General features: G+C 43.3%; 2 protein-coding genes across 4 annotated transcripts in view; one reads left to right on the top strand and one right to left on the bottom strand.

The window, feature by feature from the left end:
* The window catches only part of Cystm1 (cysteine rich transmembrane module containing 1), a 60,668-nt gene extending 59,439 nt beyond the window's left edge, over positions 1-1,229 (top strand). For 2 of the 3 annotated variants that reach the window (XM_019206044.1, XM_010613814.2), the window contains exon 4: positions 1,055-1,136. Coding sequence is in view for 1 of the 3 variants with exons in the window: in XM_010613815.2 (XP_010612117.1) it covers positions 1,055-1,161 (107 nt within the window). In the remaining 2 variants the exon portion in view is untranslated. Of the gene's footprint in view, positions 1-1,054 lie in introns of all 3 variants that reach the window. The other variant, XM_010613815.2, reaches the window with a different exon arrangement.
* Positions 1,230-2,807: 1,578 nt separating this feature from the next.
* The window catches only part of Pfdn1 (prefoldin subunit 1), a 72,957-nt gene continuing 58,972 nt past the window's right edge, over positions 2,808-16,792 (bottom strand). The window contains exon 4 of the mRNA XM_010613816.3: positions 2,808-3,742. Coding sequence (XP_010612118.1) covers positions 3,659-3,742 — 84 coding nt within the window. The 3' untranslated portion in view covers positions 2,808-3,658. The remainder of the gene's footprint in view (positions 3,743-16,792) is intronic.

The raw sequence follows: 16,792 nt of genomic DNA, 5'->3' as shown, positions 1-16,792 counted from the left end.
AAAAAAAAAAAAAAAAAAACACAAGAGAAGGAAAAGGAAGATCTCTGTAGAGTGAGGGCCACTGACAGAAGGGGTGGAGTTGGGAAAGACCCATACTAGGCCAGCATATTTTAGCTACAACACCGGCTCCAGAGAGCATTTGCAAGTGAGGAGGTATAAAAATAGATGCACAATGAAAAAAAAATAGAACTGAAAGAGAATTGTCAAAGCACTGGTCTCCTTTGTAAGGCTCATGCACTCATGAGCTTTGCAAAAATTGGAAATCCTTGCTGCCTATGAGTTTGATGATGATGCTGTTTTGAGGTTTTAAAAAAACTATTGGTTGACCACCAGCTATTTGAGCACAGGTACTTTTGGGAAGAGAAGCTAAAGCTTGCACAGTTCACAACTAAAGGGCTTGGGGGCCTGTCTTGACCCATGGATCTATTTAGCATTCAAGATTTCCATCTCCATTCTGAGGAAAAACGGAGTACCAGGCCCAGAAGATGACACACAGCTCTAACCATCCAGCCCCCTTGACTAAGCCTTCCGCCCTGCCTGCTTTAGTGCTTTATGTCACAGTATAGCATTTGGGGCAGATTCTGCAATTATGTATTACCCAGGTATGAGAAAACCAGGGTTCCTGGTTATTCCTTTAGGGCTTCAAGACCCTTTTTAGATGTTAGTACTTCTTCCTTTAACTCTTGGATAGTGGCTCAGCTGTATCTAAAGAGATGTGTGCCCCTGGCCCCCAGCAGATGGTGTAATGCTCCCTGCTTTAGTGACCAGCTAGGGTTTATCAGCTCTGCATTGACATGGGCCATTCTGTACTTTCCCTGGTACTCATTCCTATGAGGATGTGGATGTCCATTCTGGAGTGGTGGGAAGAAGGAGGAAAACAGTTGATAGGCTAAGCCATCGTTTATTGATCAGCAGCAGCAAGAGCAGAGAGGCTGCACTTGGGCTGCTTAATGGCTTTTGCCTACAGTAGCCCTCCTTTTCCCACAGGGAGACTGACTATGTAGGACCAAGGTCTGCACCAGCTCATTCTCACCCCTGCCCCTTTCTCCCCCAGTGTATGTGGTAGAAGACCAAAGAAGAGACGACCTGGGCCCATCCACCTGCCTCACGGCCTGCTGGACTGCTCTCTGTTGCTGCTGCCTTTGGGACATGCTCACCTGATCAGCCCAGTCCTCTTGCCAACTCTGCCACCACCTTCTGCAGGTGTCCTGCCCCTGTCTCTTCTGATTGCTATAATTAATGACTAGCTCTGCACAGGCACCTCTACCTTCAACACTGGGATTCTAGATTAGCAATGGTTGCTGCTGTTTAATTCAGTGACTTGATCTTTTTAATGTTCAGAATCCATTTCATATTGATCTGTAACAAATGTGCTAAATGACTTTTTTTTTTTTTTTGGCCAAAGGCTTAGTTATAAAATATATATTTATAATTTTTAAAATATACATTCAAAGTAGTGGCAAGATGTAAGACACCACTGAATGATTTCAGTTATAAAATATATTTATAATTTTTAAAATATACATTCAAAGTAGTGGCAAGATGTAAGACACCACTGAATGATTTCTCTGCTCACACCCTGTATATTTCAATAAATTTGTCCAAAATAAATGTGTCTAAATTCTTGGGGATAATCTAAGTATCTTGGGTTTGTGCATCTTGCCTTCTGAACTCTACCGTTTCCACTCATCTGCTCACTAAGGCCTATAACACATAGGTGTCTCAGCTCATGGCCATTGTTCAGTGCATGAGGAGGAGTCTCTTTACCTTTTCATTCTGGCTCCTTCACCAGCAGTGTGGCTTCCATGAGGAAGGCAGGCTCTGAAGCTGAGTGTCCTTAAACTTCCTGGTCTCCCTCAGAGATGGGCACCAGCAAAAGCATTCATCACCACAGTTCAGACTTGCTTTTGTCCAGAGCCTTGGAAAGGGGCCTCTTGGTGAATGAGGGGTGCCCCAGGAGCCCCCAGACGTGGAGACAGACCCCAATTCTTCCCTGCTCTACTGTCCCCATCCACCCTTCGCACCACCAGCTATACCACCCATTGGCCACGGGGTGGTGCTAAGCTGCCTTGATTTGCTCCTTCAACAGGAACGCCCAGCAGGCCAAAGGCTTAGGCTGGCAGCTTCCAGCTGACCTCCACCCACCACCCTCCAAAGCACGGCTGTGCATCACCTTTTAGTTACTAGTCTTCACTCTTTAAAAAGAAAAAGCCATGATTTGGTGCCATCTCCTAGGTCTGTGAGGTAAGTTCCTACATGCCATGACACAGAATCACACTATGAAATGTTCCCACCATCCAGTGACTTAATTCTAACTTAGGAGCACACATAGTGGCCACATAGGGGAAAATAATTAGGGATAAATTTCTAAGTTTACATACTTTAGGATTTTGTTTTGTTTTGTTTTTTGTTTTTTTTTTGAGACAGGGTCTCACTATGTAGTTGAGACTGACCTGGAACTCACTATGTAGCAGGCTGGTCTCGAACTCACAGCAATCCTCCTGCCTCAGCCTCCTGAGTTCTGGGATTACAGGCGTGCACCACCACGCCCAGCAGGATTTTTTTTCCCCTCATTGAGTTTATTCGTACATTTTAGGCATACAGTACAGTTACACTCATTATTGGGATCTTGTACCTTTATATGACAGGTCTTGGTTCTCATTTTTAGGATTTTTGTTTTTAGTGGTACTGGTTGAACCTAGGGCCTTGTGCATGCTGGGTAATTTAGTTTTTTTGTTTGTTTTGGTTTGATTTTTTTTGTACCACTGATCAAACTCAGGACCTTGTACTTACAAGGCAGATGTGGCACCACTGAGCTAAATCCCCAGATATGGCTTTTTTTTTTTTTTTTAATTTAGTTTTTTAACAATGGCTGTGCTCAACAAGTGCCTTGCAACAAAATTCCTGACAATCACCTCTCCTGAGTGGGATAAACCAGCTCCAGCACACCACTGCCCCAGCCTCCAAGAAGCCTCAGGATCATAGTATCCATCTTGTGATACTGGGCAAAGGACACAGCCTTGGAGGTGCTGCTGCCTACTGACCTTTGGGCATGCCTGGGATGAGGCGAGGAAAGGAATCTGGAGGCTGAATGCCACAGCAGAGCTGACTGTACATTTCAGCTGTGAACTTAGTCTTTCTTCCTTCTCTACTAGTTGGAGGCCTGGAGGAGGGGGTGTCCAGTCCGACCAGAAAGGGAAAAGATAAGGGCAAAACCCCACTCCCCAGGGAGAAAAAGCATCCAGTGCAAGGGAACATGAGCCAAGGGCAGTCCCACTGCCAATCATGCCCTCTTTTCAAGAAAAACAGCAGAGTGGGACAGTATAAAAGGACAGAACTTTTATTGGCCTGACTAGCTTACCTAGTAGCAGGCTCAAGCAAAGCATAACCATCTGCCCTGCCTTCTATCTTCCCTCTCCTGGGAGTTCATGGATTACCTCAGGACAGAGGAGTATCAGGGAAGAGGTGGCAGGCAGAGCTGGAGGGAATATACAGATTGGAACCTGAAAGTGGCTCAGAGTGATACAGAAAATAGGGCGTGGGTTACTGGCCCAACCACATACAATGTCCATCTGGGCAGAGGGAGGCTGCCACCCCATGCAGGTCTTTCTGTCCTTGCCAAGATGAGAGGGGTCTAAAAGGAGTGTTCTCTAGAGGCTCACTGTGCCCTTCGTGCCATCAGCATCTCCCGGATGTTGTCCTCAGCTTCCTTAACACTTCGCTCCAGGTAGGACTTTTTCTGCTGCAATATGAGAAAGAACAGGTTAGGTGGACAGATGCAGCTTTTCTGTGCAAAGGGTATGGCGTCTCGGTGATCAGTGACTTCTAGGGACATAGTGTCAATTGGAAGCCAGGTACACACACCTGCCAGCCCTGGGCCGACCAGTGGACAAAGGGAGGAGGTGGCCTGGTACAGAACACAGAAGTGCTCTGAGGAAGGCAGGCAGTAGCACTCTTCCCCCAGCAGGAAGTGGCCTTTAAAAACAGGCATCTCAGTACATGAAGTTACACCAGTCAGACAAAGGCCAGGAAATTCCCGGACAAAGCTCCTGCCCCATAACAGACTGTCTCTTCTCAAGGTTTTCCATGGCCTAGGCCAGGCGCCCAGTCACCAATGCTGCAGAGGGACAGTATACACTGGTCTGTCCAGCAAGCCGTAGGCTGCCATGAGTGTTGTGAGTTGGATCACATGTCTCACTGAGGTAGATGAGTCAGGGTGGAATCTGCTTTTCTAATGAAACTGGTGCTGCCAGGACAGTGACACACTAAGTAAAGTAGACTTTTTGGACGTTTACCTCCTGCCCCATCTGGGTCCTAAATTAAAAATCTCAACTTAGTCAAATATAACTACTTTCAGGAGCCACATGGGAACCAGGATTACAAATGATTACTCAAAGGAAATGATGTGTGTGCATAATCCATCCCATGCTCACCCTAGAAGTATGGTGGCTTTACCACTGGTCCCTGCCCTGAGGACATACTTGTACTTGTGTTCCCACAGAGCAGACATGAAATGAAGGCTCCCTTGTACAGGAATACTATTCGTGTCCTTAAGGAATACTGAAAAGTATCCTCTCCTGTGGTACATGTGACTGACTGAACCACACTGGAGCAGTAATGTACAGCCTGGTCCGGGAAGCCCAGATGCCACCAGTGCTGTCTCAACCCTCCTCACTTCCTCCAAGTGCAATATGCCCTGGGAAATGAGGGACAGGTGGGCCACACACATATCACTGTGCTGCAAGTGACACCACAGCCAGACAACTATTGCCAACACGGAGGTAGGAAAATTGAAAAGACTTACTCCTCATGGCCTGCACCATCACATCTCTCTGGCGCCTGCCTACATGTCCCTGCCTATAACTTCTCCCATTCTGTGTCCACAACATTTGCAGGCTTTTCCATGCAGGAGCCAAATGTCACAGACAATAAATCTCTACAGATCTCATGTAAATCTGACTCCTCTGTCCTTTCTAACTTCAAAATTCCTCATGGCTAGAAAGGGCCCCATCTCTTTACTCATCTTCCTTCTGCCAATGTGCACACACACTTCCTTACAACACAACAGAAACTCCATAAAACTCATGGGACTGTGGTAACACAATTCAGGCCACAAGTATATACTGTTGCTAAGGAATTTTGTTTAATTACATTGCTAAACCTGATATAATTCTATCACTGTGATAGCAGAGGGGGAACTTGAACTTCCTTTGATAAACAACCCTTAGACTTTACTTGTGAGTAAAAAAGAGGCACATTCTGACACACCACTGAAGAATGTACATGAACTGGGTGTTGCACAGATGGGGGCAACAGCCAGATAGTGAGTCCCACACACCACCTGGGCACCTTTGGGCCCAGCCCCATGGGAAGGTAGGGGCTGGGCTGGTGAGGAAGCAGGTTCTCCCTGCCATAGCCAGGACTTAAGGACACAGCCCTGCTGCATTCTGTCTCTAGCAACTTGCTGGAAAAACCATAAACTTGGAACATAAGCACCAAGGTTCTCTCTGCTATATTACCTAGGCCTCTGGCAAATTCATGTTATCACTCTCAGGTTTAAGTATTCTTTATCCAAAAAGACTCTTCCTTCTACTTTCAATAATCATACCACTCCCCCCCCCTTTTAATTTTGAGACAGGGTCTCACTATATAGTTCAGACTGGCCTTGAACTTACTTATGTAGCTCATACTGGCCTCAAACTTGCAGCAATCCTCCTACCTCAGCCTCCCAAGTGCTGGGATTATAGATGTGTGCCACCACGCCCGGCTTCAACTTTTAAAATACAATGCAAACAGGGCCAGGGAATTAGCTCAGTGGTTTCACCACCTGCCTCACAAGCATAAGGTCCCTCCCAAGTTGATCCCCAGTACCCCACCCCCGCAAATGCAAGCAATCTATTTTAAGTCTTTAATTAGTTTAAATGTAATGGATAATTGTTTGTTTTTTTTTTTAAAGTTCCCACAGATGAAGCATCCACAGCATAGTGGGATCTACTTTCCAATAATTTTAATAGCTCCTTCCTCATTTCCAAGTACAAGTAAGCCCAGAAGACCCCCAGAGTCAAACTCAGGCCATGTACCTGTTATTGGTTGAGCTATTCTTCACAAAAAGATATGCTGAAGTTCTTATCCCTGGTACCTATAAACATGACTTAGTTGTGTATGTAACCAAGTTAAACTGAGGTCATACTGGGTAGGGTGGACCCAAATCCAATGTTTAATATCCTTCAAGGAAGGCCATTAGAAGACAGGAACACACACACACACAGGGAGAACACTATGAGTTGACAGAGGCAGAGACAGGTGTGCTTTACCTAGAAGAGGGCCAGGGATGTAGCTCAGTGGCATCGTGCCTGTCTCGCAAGGACAAGGTCCTGAGTTCAATCCCTGGTACAAAGAAAGAAGAAAAAGAAAAGAAAGGAAAGAGGAAGGGAGAAAGGAAGGGAGGGAGGGAGAGAGAAAGAACAGAGGAAGAGAGGAGAGAGGAGAGGAGAGGAGAGAGGAGGAGAGAAGAAATTCTGTGGATCCCAATCTTCCCCAACTCTATAAATGACAGCTCCATTCCTGGAAATTCTCTAGACAAAAATCTCCTTTCACACTCAACATTCAACCAAGCAAAAAAACCTACTTTGCCTGTCTCAAAATATATCTAGATTCTGACCTTAATGAATAGCCTCTTAGAAAGTCTCTTATGCTTCTGAGCCTTCAACTCCTTTTCCACATAGTAACCAGAGGCACCTTTTTAACACCTTAAGTCCTCCAATGGCTTCCCATCTCAGAGTAAAAAGTAAACCTGTTTTGTCTTTGGGCTACTAAAACAAAACAACATAGACTAGGTGGCTTATAAACAACAGAAATATTTTACTCACAGTTCTGGAGGCTGACAAGCCCAAGACCAAGAAACATTCAGTGCCTGGTGAGTGTGTGCTTTCTTCCCAAGGAGGCACCTTGTCACCATGTCCTCACACGGTAGAAGGACAAATGAGCTCCCCCGGCCTCCTTTACAAGGGCACTGATCACATTCAAAGGGCTCCACCCTTATGATCTAATCACCCCTCAAAGGCCCATCTCCTACTACCCTCATCTTACAAATTAGGGCTTCGCAGTCTCAATTTGGGGAGACACAAATACTCAGACCATTGTGCTTTTCAAGTGTCAGAAAACCAAGCATGGTTATGGTCTCAGCTAAATCTCTGATTCACCTCTGAAAACTTTCCCGCTCCCTTTCAGCTCCAGCATCAGGTACATTTGTGCCTTTGTAGTTCCCTCTTGGTAGGAACCTACTCTGGTGAACACACATCCTAACTTGCTCCCTCATTCCTTCAGGCCATTCTCCAGTATCACCCTATCTGAAAGGCCTTTTTGATGATATGCCACCCCACACTCCCTGTTCTCTTTACCAGGTTTCTCATACTCCCCCCAAACAGTAATCATCTGGCTGGCTTCCCTTATAAGAAGGGAAGGTCCACAAGGGCAAGACTATTTTCTGTTCCAAGATACAGTCCTAGTATCTAGAAGAATGGCTGGGACAAAACAGGAACTTGTCACTTGTTGAATACAGTGCATATATTATGGAAATCACATTGACGATTGCCTTACAGATTTGCTTGTACAGACAGTGCTCCCTCTTAGTTTTTCTTCCCAAAATAAATGAGGAACATATACCAGAGAAAGCAAGGCCAGGAAGTGACCATGTTCCTTCACAGTAGCTTTCTGATTTTGGCACTCCCCTCTCACACCTTGCTTCTGAATAAACAGATTTAAAACTCAAACTGCACTGATCCTGATGGGGACATCAAAGCCTTGCTCTGACTAATAGAACAGATGCTAAGGGTGAGACCCTTGGGCTCAGCAAATTATTTTTTAAGACTATAAAACAAGCCATCTCAATTTCCCATATCCTTGCCTCTGAAATCCTTAAGAAACTGCCCCATCCCAGGTTAGCCCCAGGGCCACTGTGAGCTGTGCAAGACAATGAGTGCCTTATAAACTCGGGACGTGTAGAACCCAAACCTCTACCAGCAGTCCCCAGAAGGCATGTGCTGCCCTCACTGTAGCCTCTGTCTTGCTGAGCAATTTGCCTCAGAACTCTTTTACCATTTCCCTAGGAAATTCTCTAGTGGCACCAAACCACAAGGCTCTAAGTGCAGTAACATTCTTGTGGGGCCTTGTCTCGATGAGAAATCCTGAGATTTCCTGTGAGGCTCAGCATGGCCAGAAGTGACACTGCCAGAGTCATTGCTCATCAGCCCAATGTTCTTTTCTGGGAGACAGACAGAGAGGCTGGCATTTCATTTTCACCTCCTCACAAAGGGAAGAGGCTCAAGTCCCTAGAACTTTCCCGACATGACACAATCTCTCAAACAGACTCCTGAGGTAATTCATTTTGTGATGCTACCTCTGTAAGTATTTTCCTTCTCCTTATGAATTTCATCTCCACTCTTCTTTAAATTAGTACTTATTGTCCTGTTTGTCATGTCTTAGGATATAGAAAAGATTTTTATTTCCTGTGTGACCCTCTACTTTTCCATTTTAAAATGAGGTTTTAGACAGTATCAGTGTCTCCTGCTTTTATTTAGCCACAGAGATATGGAGGATATCAAAGCACCCTTTTTGGCTAATCCCTGATCTCCAATCCAGGTGGCAGGGGCAACAGACAATGTAGTCATAGGTTCTCTTCCATTCCCTTATGTTCTGCAGTATCTGTGTCCACAGAGACCCTTTTCTCAGAGTCTGACCTACCCTGGCCACATCCTGCTCCCTTGTGAGGAAACCACACTTAACTTCTGCAGACCCTATCAACTTCAGGTTCTACTAATGATCAGAAAATTCAAGACAAAGGCTACCTTTCTCAATGTCTCTCCTACAAGCCCCATTGATTCTCATCTTCCCTCAGCGGCAAACTGCACATGATCAGGGTGCCGGCTGCCCACTATGCGGAAGTTTAGCAACAGGCCAAGAATTCGTTGGCAGTTGGGAAGCAAAATATGGAAGGTGGGGAAACAAAAGGCAGAAGAGGAAAAAAAGGCAACATGAAAGCACAAGCAGAAAGAAGAAGGGACAGAGAGGAGACTCAACCAGTAGGAGCAGGGCAGAGCTGAAAGCAAGTGATCCTATGACTTGGACAGTGAGGCGCACTCAATAGAGGCAAGAAAGGGGGGCGAAGCCTGACCAGAGATTTGAAGTTGGAAGACAGGGTGCAGGAGATCCAAGGGCATGACCACTTGTGAACTCACCTAGGTACATCTAATTCACCACTGAGAACATGAGGATACTAGGCTAGGGATGGCGAACCTATGGCATACGTGCCACAGTGTGCTGTTTATATCACTGAAAGCTCTAAAAAGTTCACCATCACTGCATTAAGCTCTGACTTCACTGCCAAACTATGTATCAGCAAACTCAAAGAGAAAGCAACCTTAGACAAGGAGCAGGAGGTTAGAGAGAAATCTCAGAAGCAGTCCTGCCTCTCATCTTCTAGAAATTATTTTAAGAAATAGCCTGCAGAGGTGTCTGTTGAAGGACGGGGACAAATGACTTGGTTTAGCTAAGCATAGGTCTCATTTCACCCCCAGGTCTGGTTTACCTGCTGCTGACATGGCTACTGGACAGAGTCAGACTCTGGCCCCTCCTGTGATCACATACTGGCTACCACCACTCACTCAGCTGGCCATGACAAATCTACAGTTCTCAAGCACCCTTACAGCAGAGGACACTGTGGGAAAATCCACCTCCAAACCATGGTGGTTAGTGCCTCAGGCCCCCTGAGGTTTAGGTGACCTCTACCTACTGCTGCCCTCCCCTAACACATCATCTCTATTTAAGTGCCAGAGAAAGCCCAGTCTACCAGACAACTCGGGGAAGACATAAAGTAGAAAGAAAGCTCATAGCTAAGTGCAGAGCCAGGAGATGCAACTGTTCCAACCATATGGCACTGACCAGTCTTTACCCACAGACTCATTACCATTTGGGGTCACCAGGCTTAAAAGCTACAATAAGCCAATAAATCACACCAATTGATAGGCAATGAAGAGGACACTTGGTTCAGTCAAAATTAAGGTGACAGGAAACCTTAACATGTTCCCATAGGCTTAAACTACATGCATGTCTGTCCCCAGCAACAAGACATAGAATTACAGGCCCCCGTCATGAATGTATTACTCCTTTTAAGCCTACTGTTCCATTTTTGTATCATCTGTAACAACAGAACATAATAAAAATTTTTCTCTTCAAACTCTTGTTCCTTGAATTTTTCCAGGTTACATGAATTTCATACAAAAATTCAAAAATTGGCAATCTTCAGCATAAGTGACTTAAATCCCTAAAGCAATGGCTCTTAAAGTGTGGTTCCTATTCCAGAAACACCAGCATCACCTGGGAACTTTGGGCCCCAATCCAGACTTGCTGAGTCAGAAAATCTGAAGTACAGTACAGCAATCTGTACTTTTACAGCCCCTGGGGTGATTCTGGGGCACTAAAGTGTAAGAAGCACTGTTCTAACAAACTGTAGAAATAGCCAGATAAAAATATTTTAGGCCGTGTGGGACTGTCAGTTTTCTGCCACTGTAGCATAAAAGCAGCCACAGACAAGGTGCAAACCAATGGGTGTGGTATAAATAATGAGTATGAGGTCTGGGGACTTAGATCAGTGGTGCTGCCACCTGCCTCACAAGCTCAAGGTCCCGAGTTCAATCCCTGGTACCAAAAATATAAATATAATAATAAATAATAATAATAATAATAATAATAATAATAATAATAATGAGTATGATTGCTCAAAACACAAAAACAGGTAGCAGGCTAGATCTGGCTGGCAGCCTGCCATCTGCCAATCTCTCTTCTTTAAAAAGATGAGTGTTAGCCAAGTGAGGTGGCACACACCCACAGTCCCAGCTACTTGGGAGGCTGAGATGGGAGGATGGCTTAAATCCAGGAGTTCAAGACCAGCCTGAGCAACAAAGCAAGACTCTGTCTCAATTTTTTTAAGGAGCTTTAAAGGGCAGAACTGAGTGCAGGAGGCAGAGATTTATGATATTTTTTACATTCAATGAAAGCTGTCTAATAACAGCATAAGTTTCCATCTATCCATTTTTCCATTCATTCATTTAGCTCACTGCCAAAGCATTTCTCCTTTTTCCCTCAACACCACTGGTTCTTGAAATTCACAGCATCACAGTTTTCCAGCTGATTCTCTCTCCCCAGCCTGAGTACTTGCCCTTATTCATCAATGATTCTGTCTTACTCTGTACCACTGCTGTATCAAACCAAGATGACTTCAAACAGAATGCAAATGATCCATCCAATAGCACAACCTCCTCTCCCCTCATGATATCTACTGTACCCTACTTTAGCCACACAGGGCATACTCTAGATTTTGTCAACAGTAGTAACTGCATCACCTCTAAAATTTCAGTCCACTACCATTACTTCATATTCTTTCAACTCACTTCTGATACTCTCCTCTCAGCCCTTCTTCAATCTCTTCACTCAAGTTTTTCATTATCCATTATGCTCCCATGGCCCTTCTCCATCCCACCCAACTTAGCTTCCCCAGGCCATAATTTATTTTAAGTCCCTTTGTGTACACCCTTTCTGTGTGTTTACCAGGCAAATGCTGTCCCAGGTTAAACCACATCACCTACCTACTAATGCCTATACCTAAGTGCTGAATGCTACTGGAAGAAGACACCTAACTGCGCTGAATGGTCTTACTTGAAATTTGGGGCCACGAATCTCAAATGGGCACTGCACATTGCCTGGAAATTCTATTAAACTTCCTAATATGTTCACTTGTCTGCTCTCCAGAACAACTATTTCACGCTGTCTTGTCTCTTCAAATCACTTATTCTCCTCCTTCCCCTCAGCTCATGGAGCACAGCAATCTGATAACCACTCTTTTTCCCACTACCCAATCTTCTAACTGACCTACATTTGTATCTTCTCTTTTCCCTATTTCGGACAGGGACAGTATATTTATAGGAATTAAAACACAACTTCCACTTAGCCATGAATTTCATCCCCATGTGCTTTCTCCCACTGTTGTTCTCTCTTTCTTCTTAATCTTCTACTTCATTCTCGGCAAGATCTTTTTTGGTGAGGCAAATCATTTATAAAAAAACAAAAAAGTCTTTCTTGACCTCACTGCTCCCTACAAGTACTGCTCCCTTTTCTCCTCTCTTCTTCTGTGCAAAAATTCTTTAACCAAACACTTTCAGTGGCTGTGCCAGTAGAGGCAACTGTTCTAACACATACAGCACTGACCAGTCTTCACCCACAGAATCATTACCACTTGTGGTCACCAGGCTTAAAAGCTCCTCAGCCCTCTCCAATCACATGTCCAACTGCTCTGGCCCAGGCCCAGTGATGTCTATATACTATTGCCAAAAACACTGGTAACTCCTCTGTTATCTTCTAACTGAATCTCTCAACAGCATTCAACACATTCAACACAATTCTTGAATAGTTCTCTCTTTCCTCTATAGTACTGGCTACTCTTTCTAAGTCCCCCCTCACTGATAGCCTTCTTCTGCTCAGCTTTCAATGCTCACAGTTTATGGAAAGCTGCCTTGGAACTGCTCCCCATCAGCACCACTTCTTAGGCACTCCTGGATGTCCCCTTTAATTATTATGACTTCCAAGTTTGTATCTCCAACCTTTATCACCCTTTAAGCCAGATTTATATATCTAGTTCTTTACAAACCACATCCTCTTGTTTCTTGTTAAATTCACAGTTAGCTGGGCATAGAGGCATATGCTTATAATCCCAGCACCTGGGAGGCTGAAAGGCAGGAGGATCTCTGAGTCCAAGGCCAGGTTAGAATATATAGTGAGTTTAAGGCCAACCTGAACTACATAGGGATACCCTATCTCAAAAAGACAAGCAAATATAAATATATACTTCACAGTTTACGTGTTTAAAACAAACATAACTGGTTTAGTCACCTACTCCTCTCCCAGTCTTCCACTTCTCAGCAAATGGTACTATTCAATTGTTCGATTTAGGGGCTAGGGATTTAGCTCAATGGTGCCACACCTGCCTCGTAAGCACAAGGTCCCAAGTTTGATCCCTGGTACCAAAAAACAACAACAACAAAAAAACAATCATTCAATTTAAAAAATACAAAAACAAAAACAAAAAAACAACAAAAAACAGGAGCTCTCCCTGACCCTGTTCTTTTCCTCTAACCCAATCTCCTCAAATCAGCAAATATTATTAACTTACTTCCAACATTCATCAATTTACTTTCAAATATATTCCCAAATTACACTCTTCCTGTTTAGCTCCGCTACTATGATCCTAGCCCAAGCCTCCATTACCTGTTGGATACTTTAACATGTAAATCAGGTTACTCTCTGCTCAAAACCCACCGCAGGCCTCCTGTCATGCTAGAATAAAATCCAACTCTCTTAAGCTGGACACTGAGGCCCTATATGATCTGGCCCCTGCTATTTCATTACCATTCTGTACCCTCCTCACTTGTTTAAACTACTCCACCAAACTTATTCCCATCTTAGATATTTTATTATGTAAGTCTCCCATATGACATGTTCCTCCTCTAGACACTTCTAAGAGGCTGATTACCCTATTTAGATCTTGGCTGAAATTTTTATGTTACAGAGAGGCCTTCCTTGAGAACTCAGTACCCAACAACTCTAAATGATCACTTTAGCCGGATGTGGTGCTGCATGCCTATGATCTCAGCACTTGGGAGGCTGAGGCAGAAGGATCACAAGTTTGAGGCCATCCTGGACTACAATAGTGAGCTTAAGGCCAGCCTGAACTACAAACCAAGACCCTGTCTCGAATAAATACATACATACATACATACATACATAAATAAATAAATAAATAAATACCTTTACTACAAGGCAGTTGCTTATTTATTGTCTGCAACTCAGTTATCTCTATTAGAGTAGGGATCTTGTCTGATTTGGTTAATGTTTTTAACTTCTGCACCAAAACCTGACATACAGTTCATTGAATCAAGGTTTACTAAGCACCCAGTATAATTCAGGCCTCTAAAGCACTAGGATCAGAGCAGTAAACAAGCCACACACTCATTCACTTTCATAGGGCACAGAGACAATGAATTACCACTGTATTTAGGACTGAGGTTTAAAAAGCACAGTCTAATGGGGGATATATTCAAGGAAATCACAAAGACACTTTTGAGTTTTAGGCCTGAAGAGTAAGCAAGAATGAACTAAGGGAGAGGTCCAAATGAAGGGGAGGCCAATTCCAGATGAAAGAGCAACATAAGCAAAGTTCAAACAGATCGTGGCATGTTTGGGGGATTGAATAATGGTCAGTAAAACTGAAGCACAAATGGAGGGAGGAGAATGCATTCAGAGATGGAGCTAGTAAAAGTGGGTCAAATCATGCAGGGTTTTCAATCATATTAAAGATTTAGTATTTATTCTAAAGGTAATGGAAAGCCACTAGGTTTTAAGGAAGAGTAACTCCCCCCCTAAAAAATCAAATCTCCATTAAAAACAGTTAAACACTAGCTAAAGCGCAGAGAATGAATTAGAACACAGCTTCCCACCAAATATTCTATGAGTCATGAAGAAGTAACAGAAGTTTCAACTACTGATCCCTGAGGCCCCTGGAGCACTAGGTAGTCTACAGCAACCAAGCTCCCTCAGCAGTTGCCTCTGACCCAGAGCACCCTTGTCCAGTTAACCCAGTGAATCATGCAAATACAATTTTTTGGGTGCTGCAATATAAAAAAGTTTGAGAAGTACTGGATTAGAGAATATAAGTGCGCATGTTGGAAACCTACTGGGAAGCCACTGTGATAGTCTCAGAAAGAGACAATAATATCTTAGTGTGATAATGGAGAAAAGCACAGAGATTTAAGAAATACTCAAGAGGAAAATCAACAACATGACTTCATCAAACCCTTCATCAGTAAACTGTATTATGTAACAGAAGTTGGGGAGGGGCAATGTCAAAAACAACCTCCCACTATGCCTAACTTGGACTTGCACTCTGGCTGGATGGCTGATGATGCCTCTCAGTGAGGTAAGGAATCCAAGATAAGGACAGGCTTGAAGGGAAGATTGTGATTTTGTTTTAAAATCAAAAGGTTTAAGACAGCTGTGAGGCATTCAAATGAGATGTAAAAAGAAATCTAGATTGGGTCTGAAGTTTGTGGAAGCATTCTGGGCTGCAGATAATCATTTTGCATTTGGGTAGGATCTCAAGTTATGAGAATGGATGAAATCCCTTAAAAAACCCAAAAAGTAAAAGGACAATCTTAAAGAAAGTCAACATTTTAAGATTGGAAAGAAGATAAGGAACCAACAAAACTCTAAAAGGAGAGAAATTGTGTGTTCTAGAAACCAAGAAAAGAATCATTCAAGAAAAAGGATGAAATCACCAGAAATTACTAGATATGTTAAAATAGGAACAGTTAACAACATGTCAGAAATGGCTGGTGGCTAGAAAGGGAAGTGCTAATTAAGTGGTCTCTAGGATATCTTCCAACTTGAGATCTGACCCTAAAATTCCATAAAGGAAAGTCAGCTGATACTTTGTCATAGGTGAGCCTTAAGAGACATACACACACGTAACACATTACAAGGAAAAATAACTTTACCTGCTACCTTCAATGAGACACTGGGCCTTGCACAGCCACGACCAAAGGGTTGTAGAAGCATCAGTATAACTACACTCATGGAAATGCTGAGACAGGCTGCAATACTATGTTCAGGAAATGAAGGAGCCAAAAGAATATCCCTCAGAAACCACACAATACCAAAGCTGAGAAATCTGAGTGCCCTGCACTATACTAACAGTCCACTAAACATAACATGTATTTGTTTCGCAAACTCAGCAAAAAAATTCACAAAAGGAAGCGCAGAGAGTACTATCAATATCACCACCCAGAAACCCAACTCTGAGACCTCTGGTTCCTTTCTCAAACAATTTAACTACACATCACAGCCTATATAGAGCAGGTTTCTAAGTCTCATCTTGTGAGAATAATAAATGTATTCAGAACATAATAAACATGAAAACAACTTTTTCAAATTCAAGAAGTTTCACAATATACATTACAGTATTTCTTCTGTTTTTCCAGAATCAAAAAATCATGTATTTATCAATAAGGATTAGCAGGGCTATTAAAAACTATACCAAATGGGCAAACAATAATAACACAAAGCCCCACTATTTTTTGTTTATTTGTTTGTTGTTGAGACAGGCTGGCCTGGTAACAGCTTACTGAGGGCTGTGACTACAGGTGTGTGCCATCATGCCACTTTGCCCCACTATTTCAGCTTGTCTTTAATCTGTCCCATTCTTGGAGGAAGGACAAGAGGATGAAATCAACAACACTTGAAGTGGAATTTGGCCTGCAGACATGGTAAAGGGGTAGGCAAGTTAGGGTGTGCCTCCTGCTTGAGAGGAAGTGGGGGCAACACCTCGCTTTACAAAGTAGTACAGGTGAACTGACTCAACCCGGATGGAGGTTGAACTAACATGAATGTATGTGGCAAAAACCTGGAATCAGTATGACTCTTCTCTCTGCCCCAAGCAAATCCAGAATTTCTGTTTTCTTATAAATCAACAACAAAAAGACATCCCAGTGAAAAGGTAAGCAAAGAGCTTGAACAGACATTTGCCAATGATTATTAATGGGCAATAAGCACATGAAAAAATGTTCAACACCATTAATCATTAGAGAAGTAAAAATCACTACTTTCTACTCACTAGGATGTCTATGATTAAAAAAAAAACAGGAAATAACAAGTATTGGCAAAGATGAGAGAAATTGGAACCTCATAC

This window comes from Fukomys damarensis, unplaced genomic scaffold (genome assembly GCF_012274545.1).
Source record: "Fukomys damarensis isolate Sample0158 unplaced genomic scaffold, DMR_v1.0_HiC HiC_scaffold_3, whole genome shotgun sequence".
In the NCBI taxonomy this organism is placed as follows: domain Eukaryota; kingdom Metazoa; phylum Chordata; class Mammalia; order Rodentia; family Bathyergidae; genus Fukomys; species Fukomys damarensis.
This window is presented reverse-complemented; position numbering and strand designations above follow the sequence as displayed.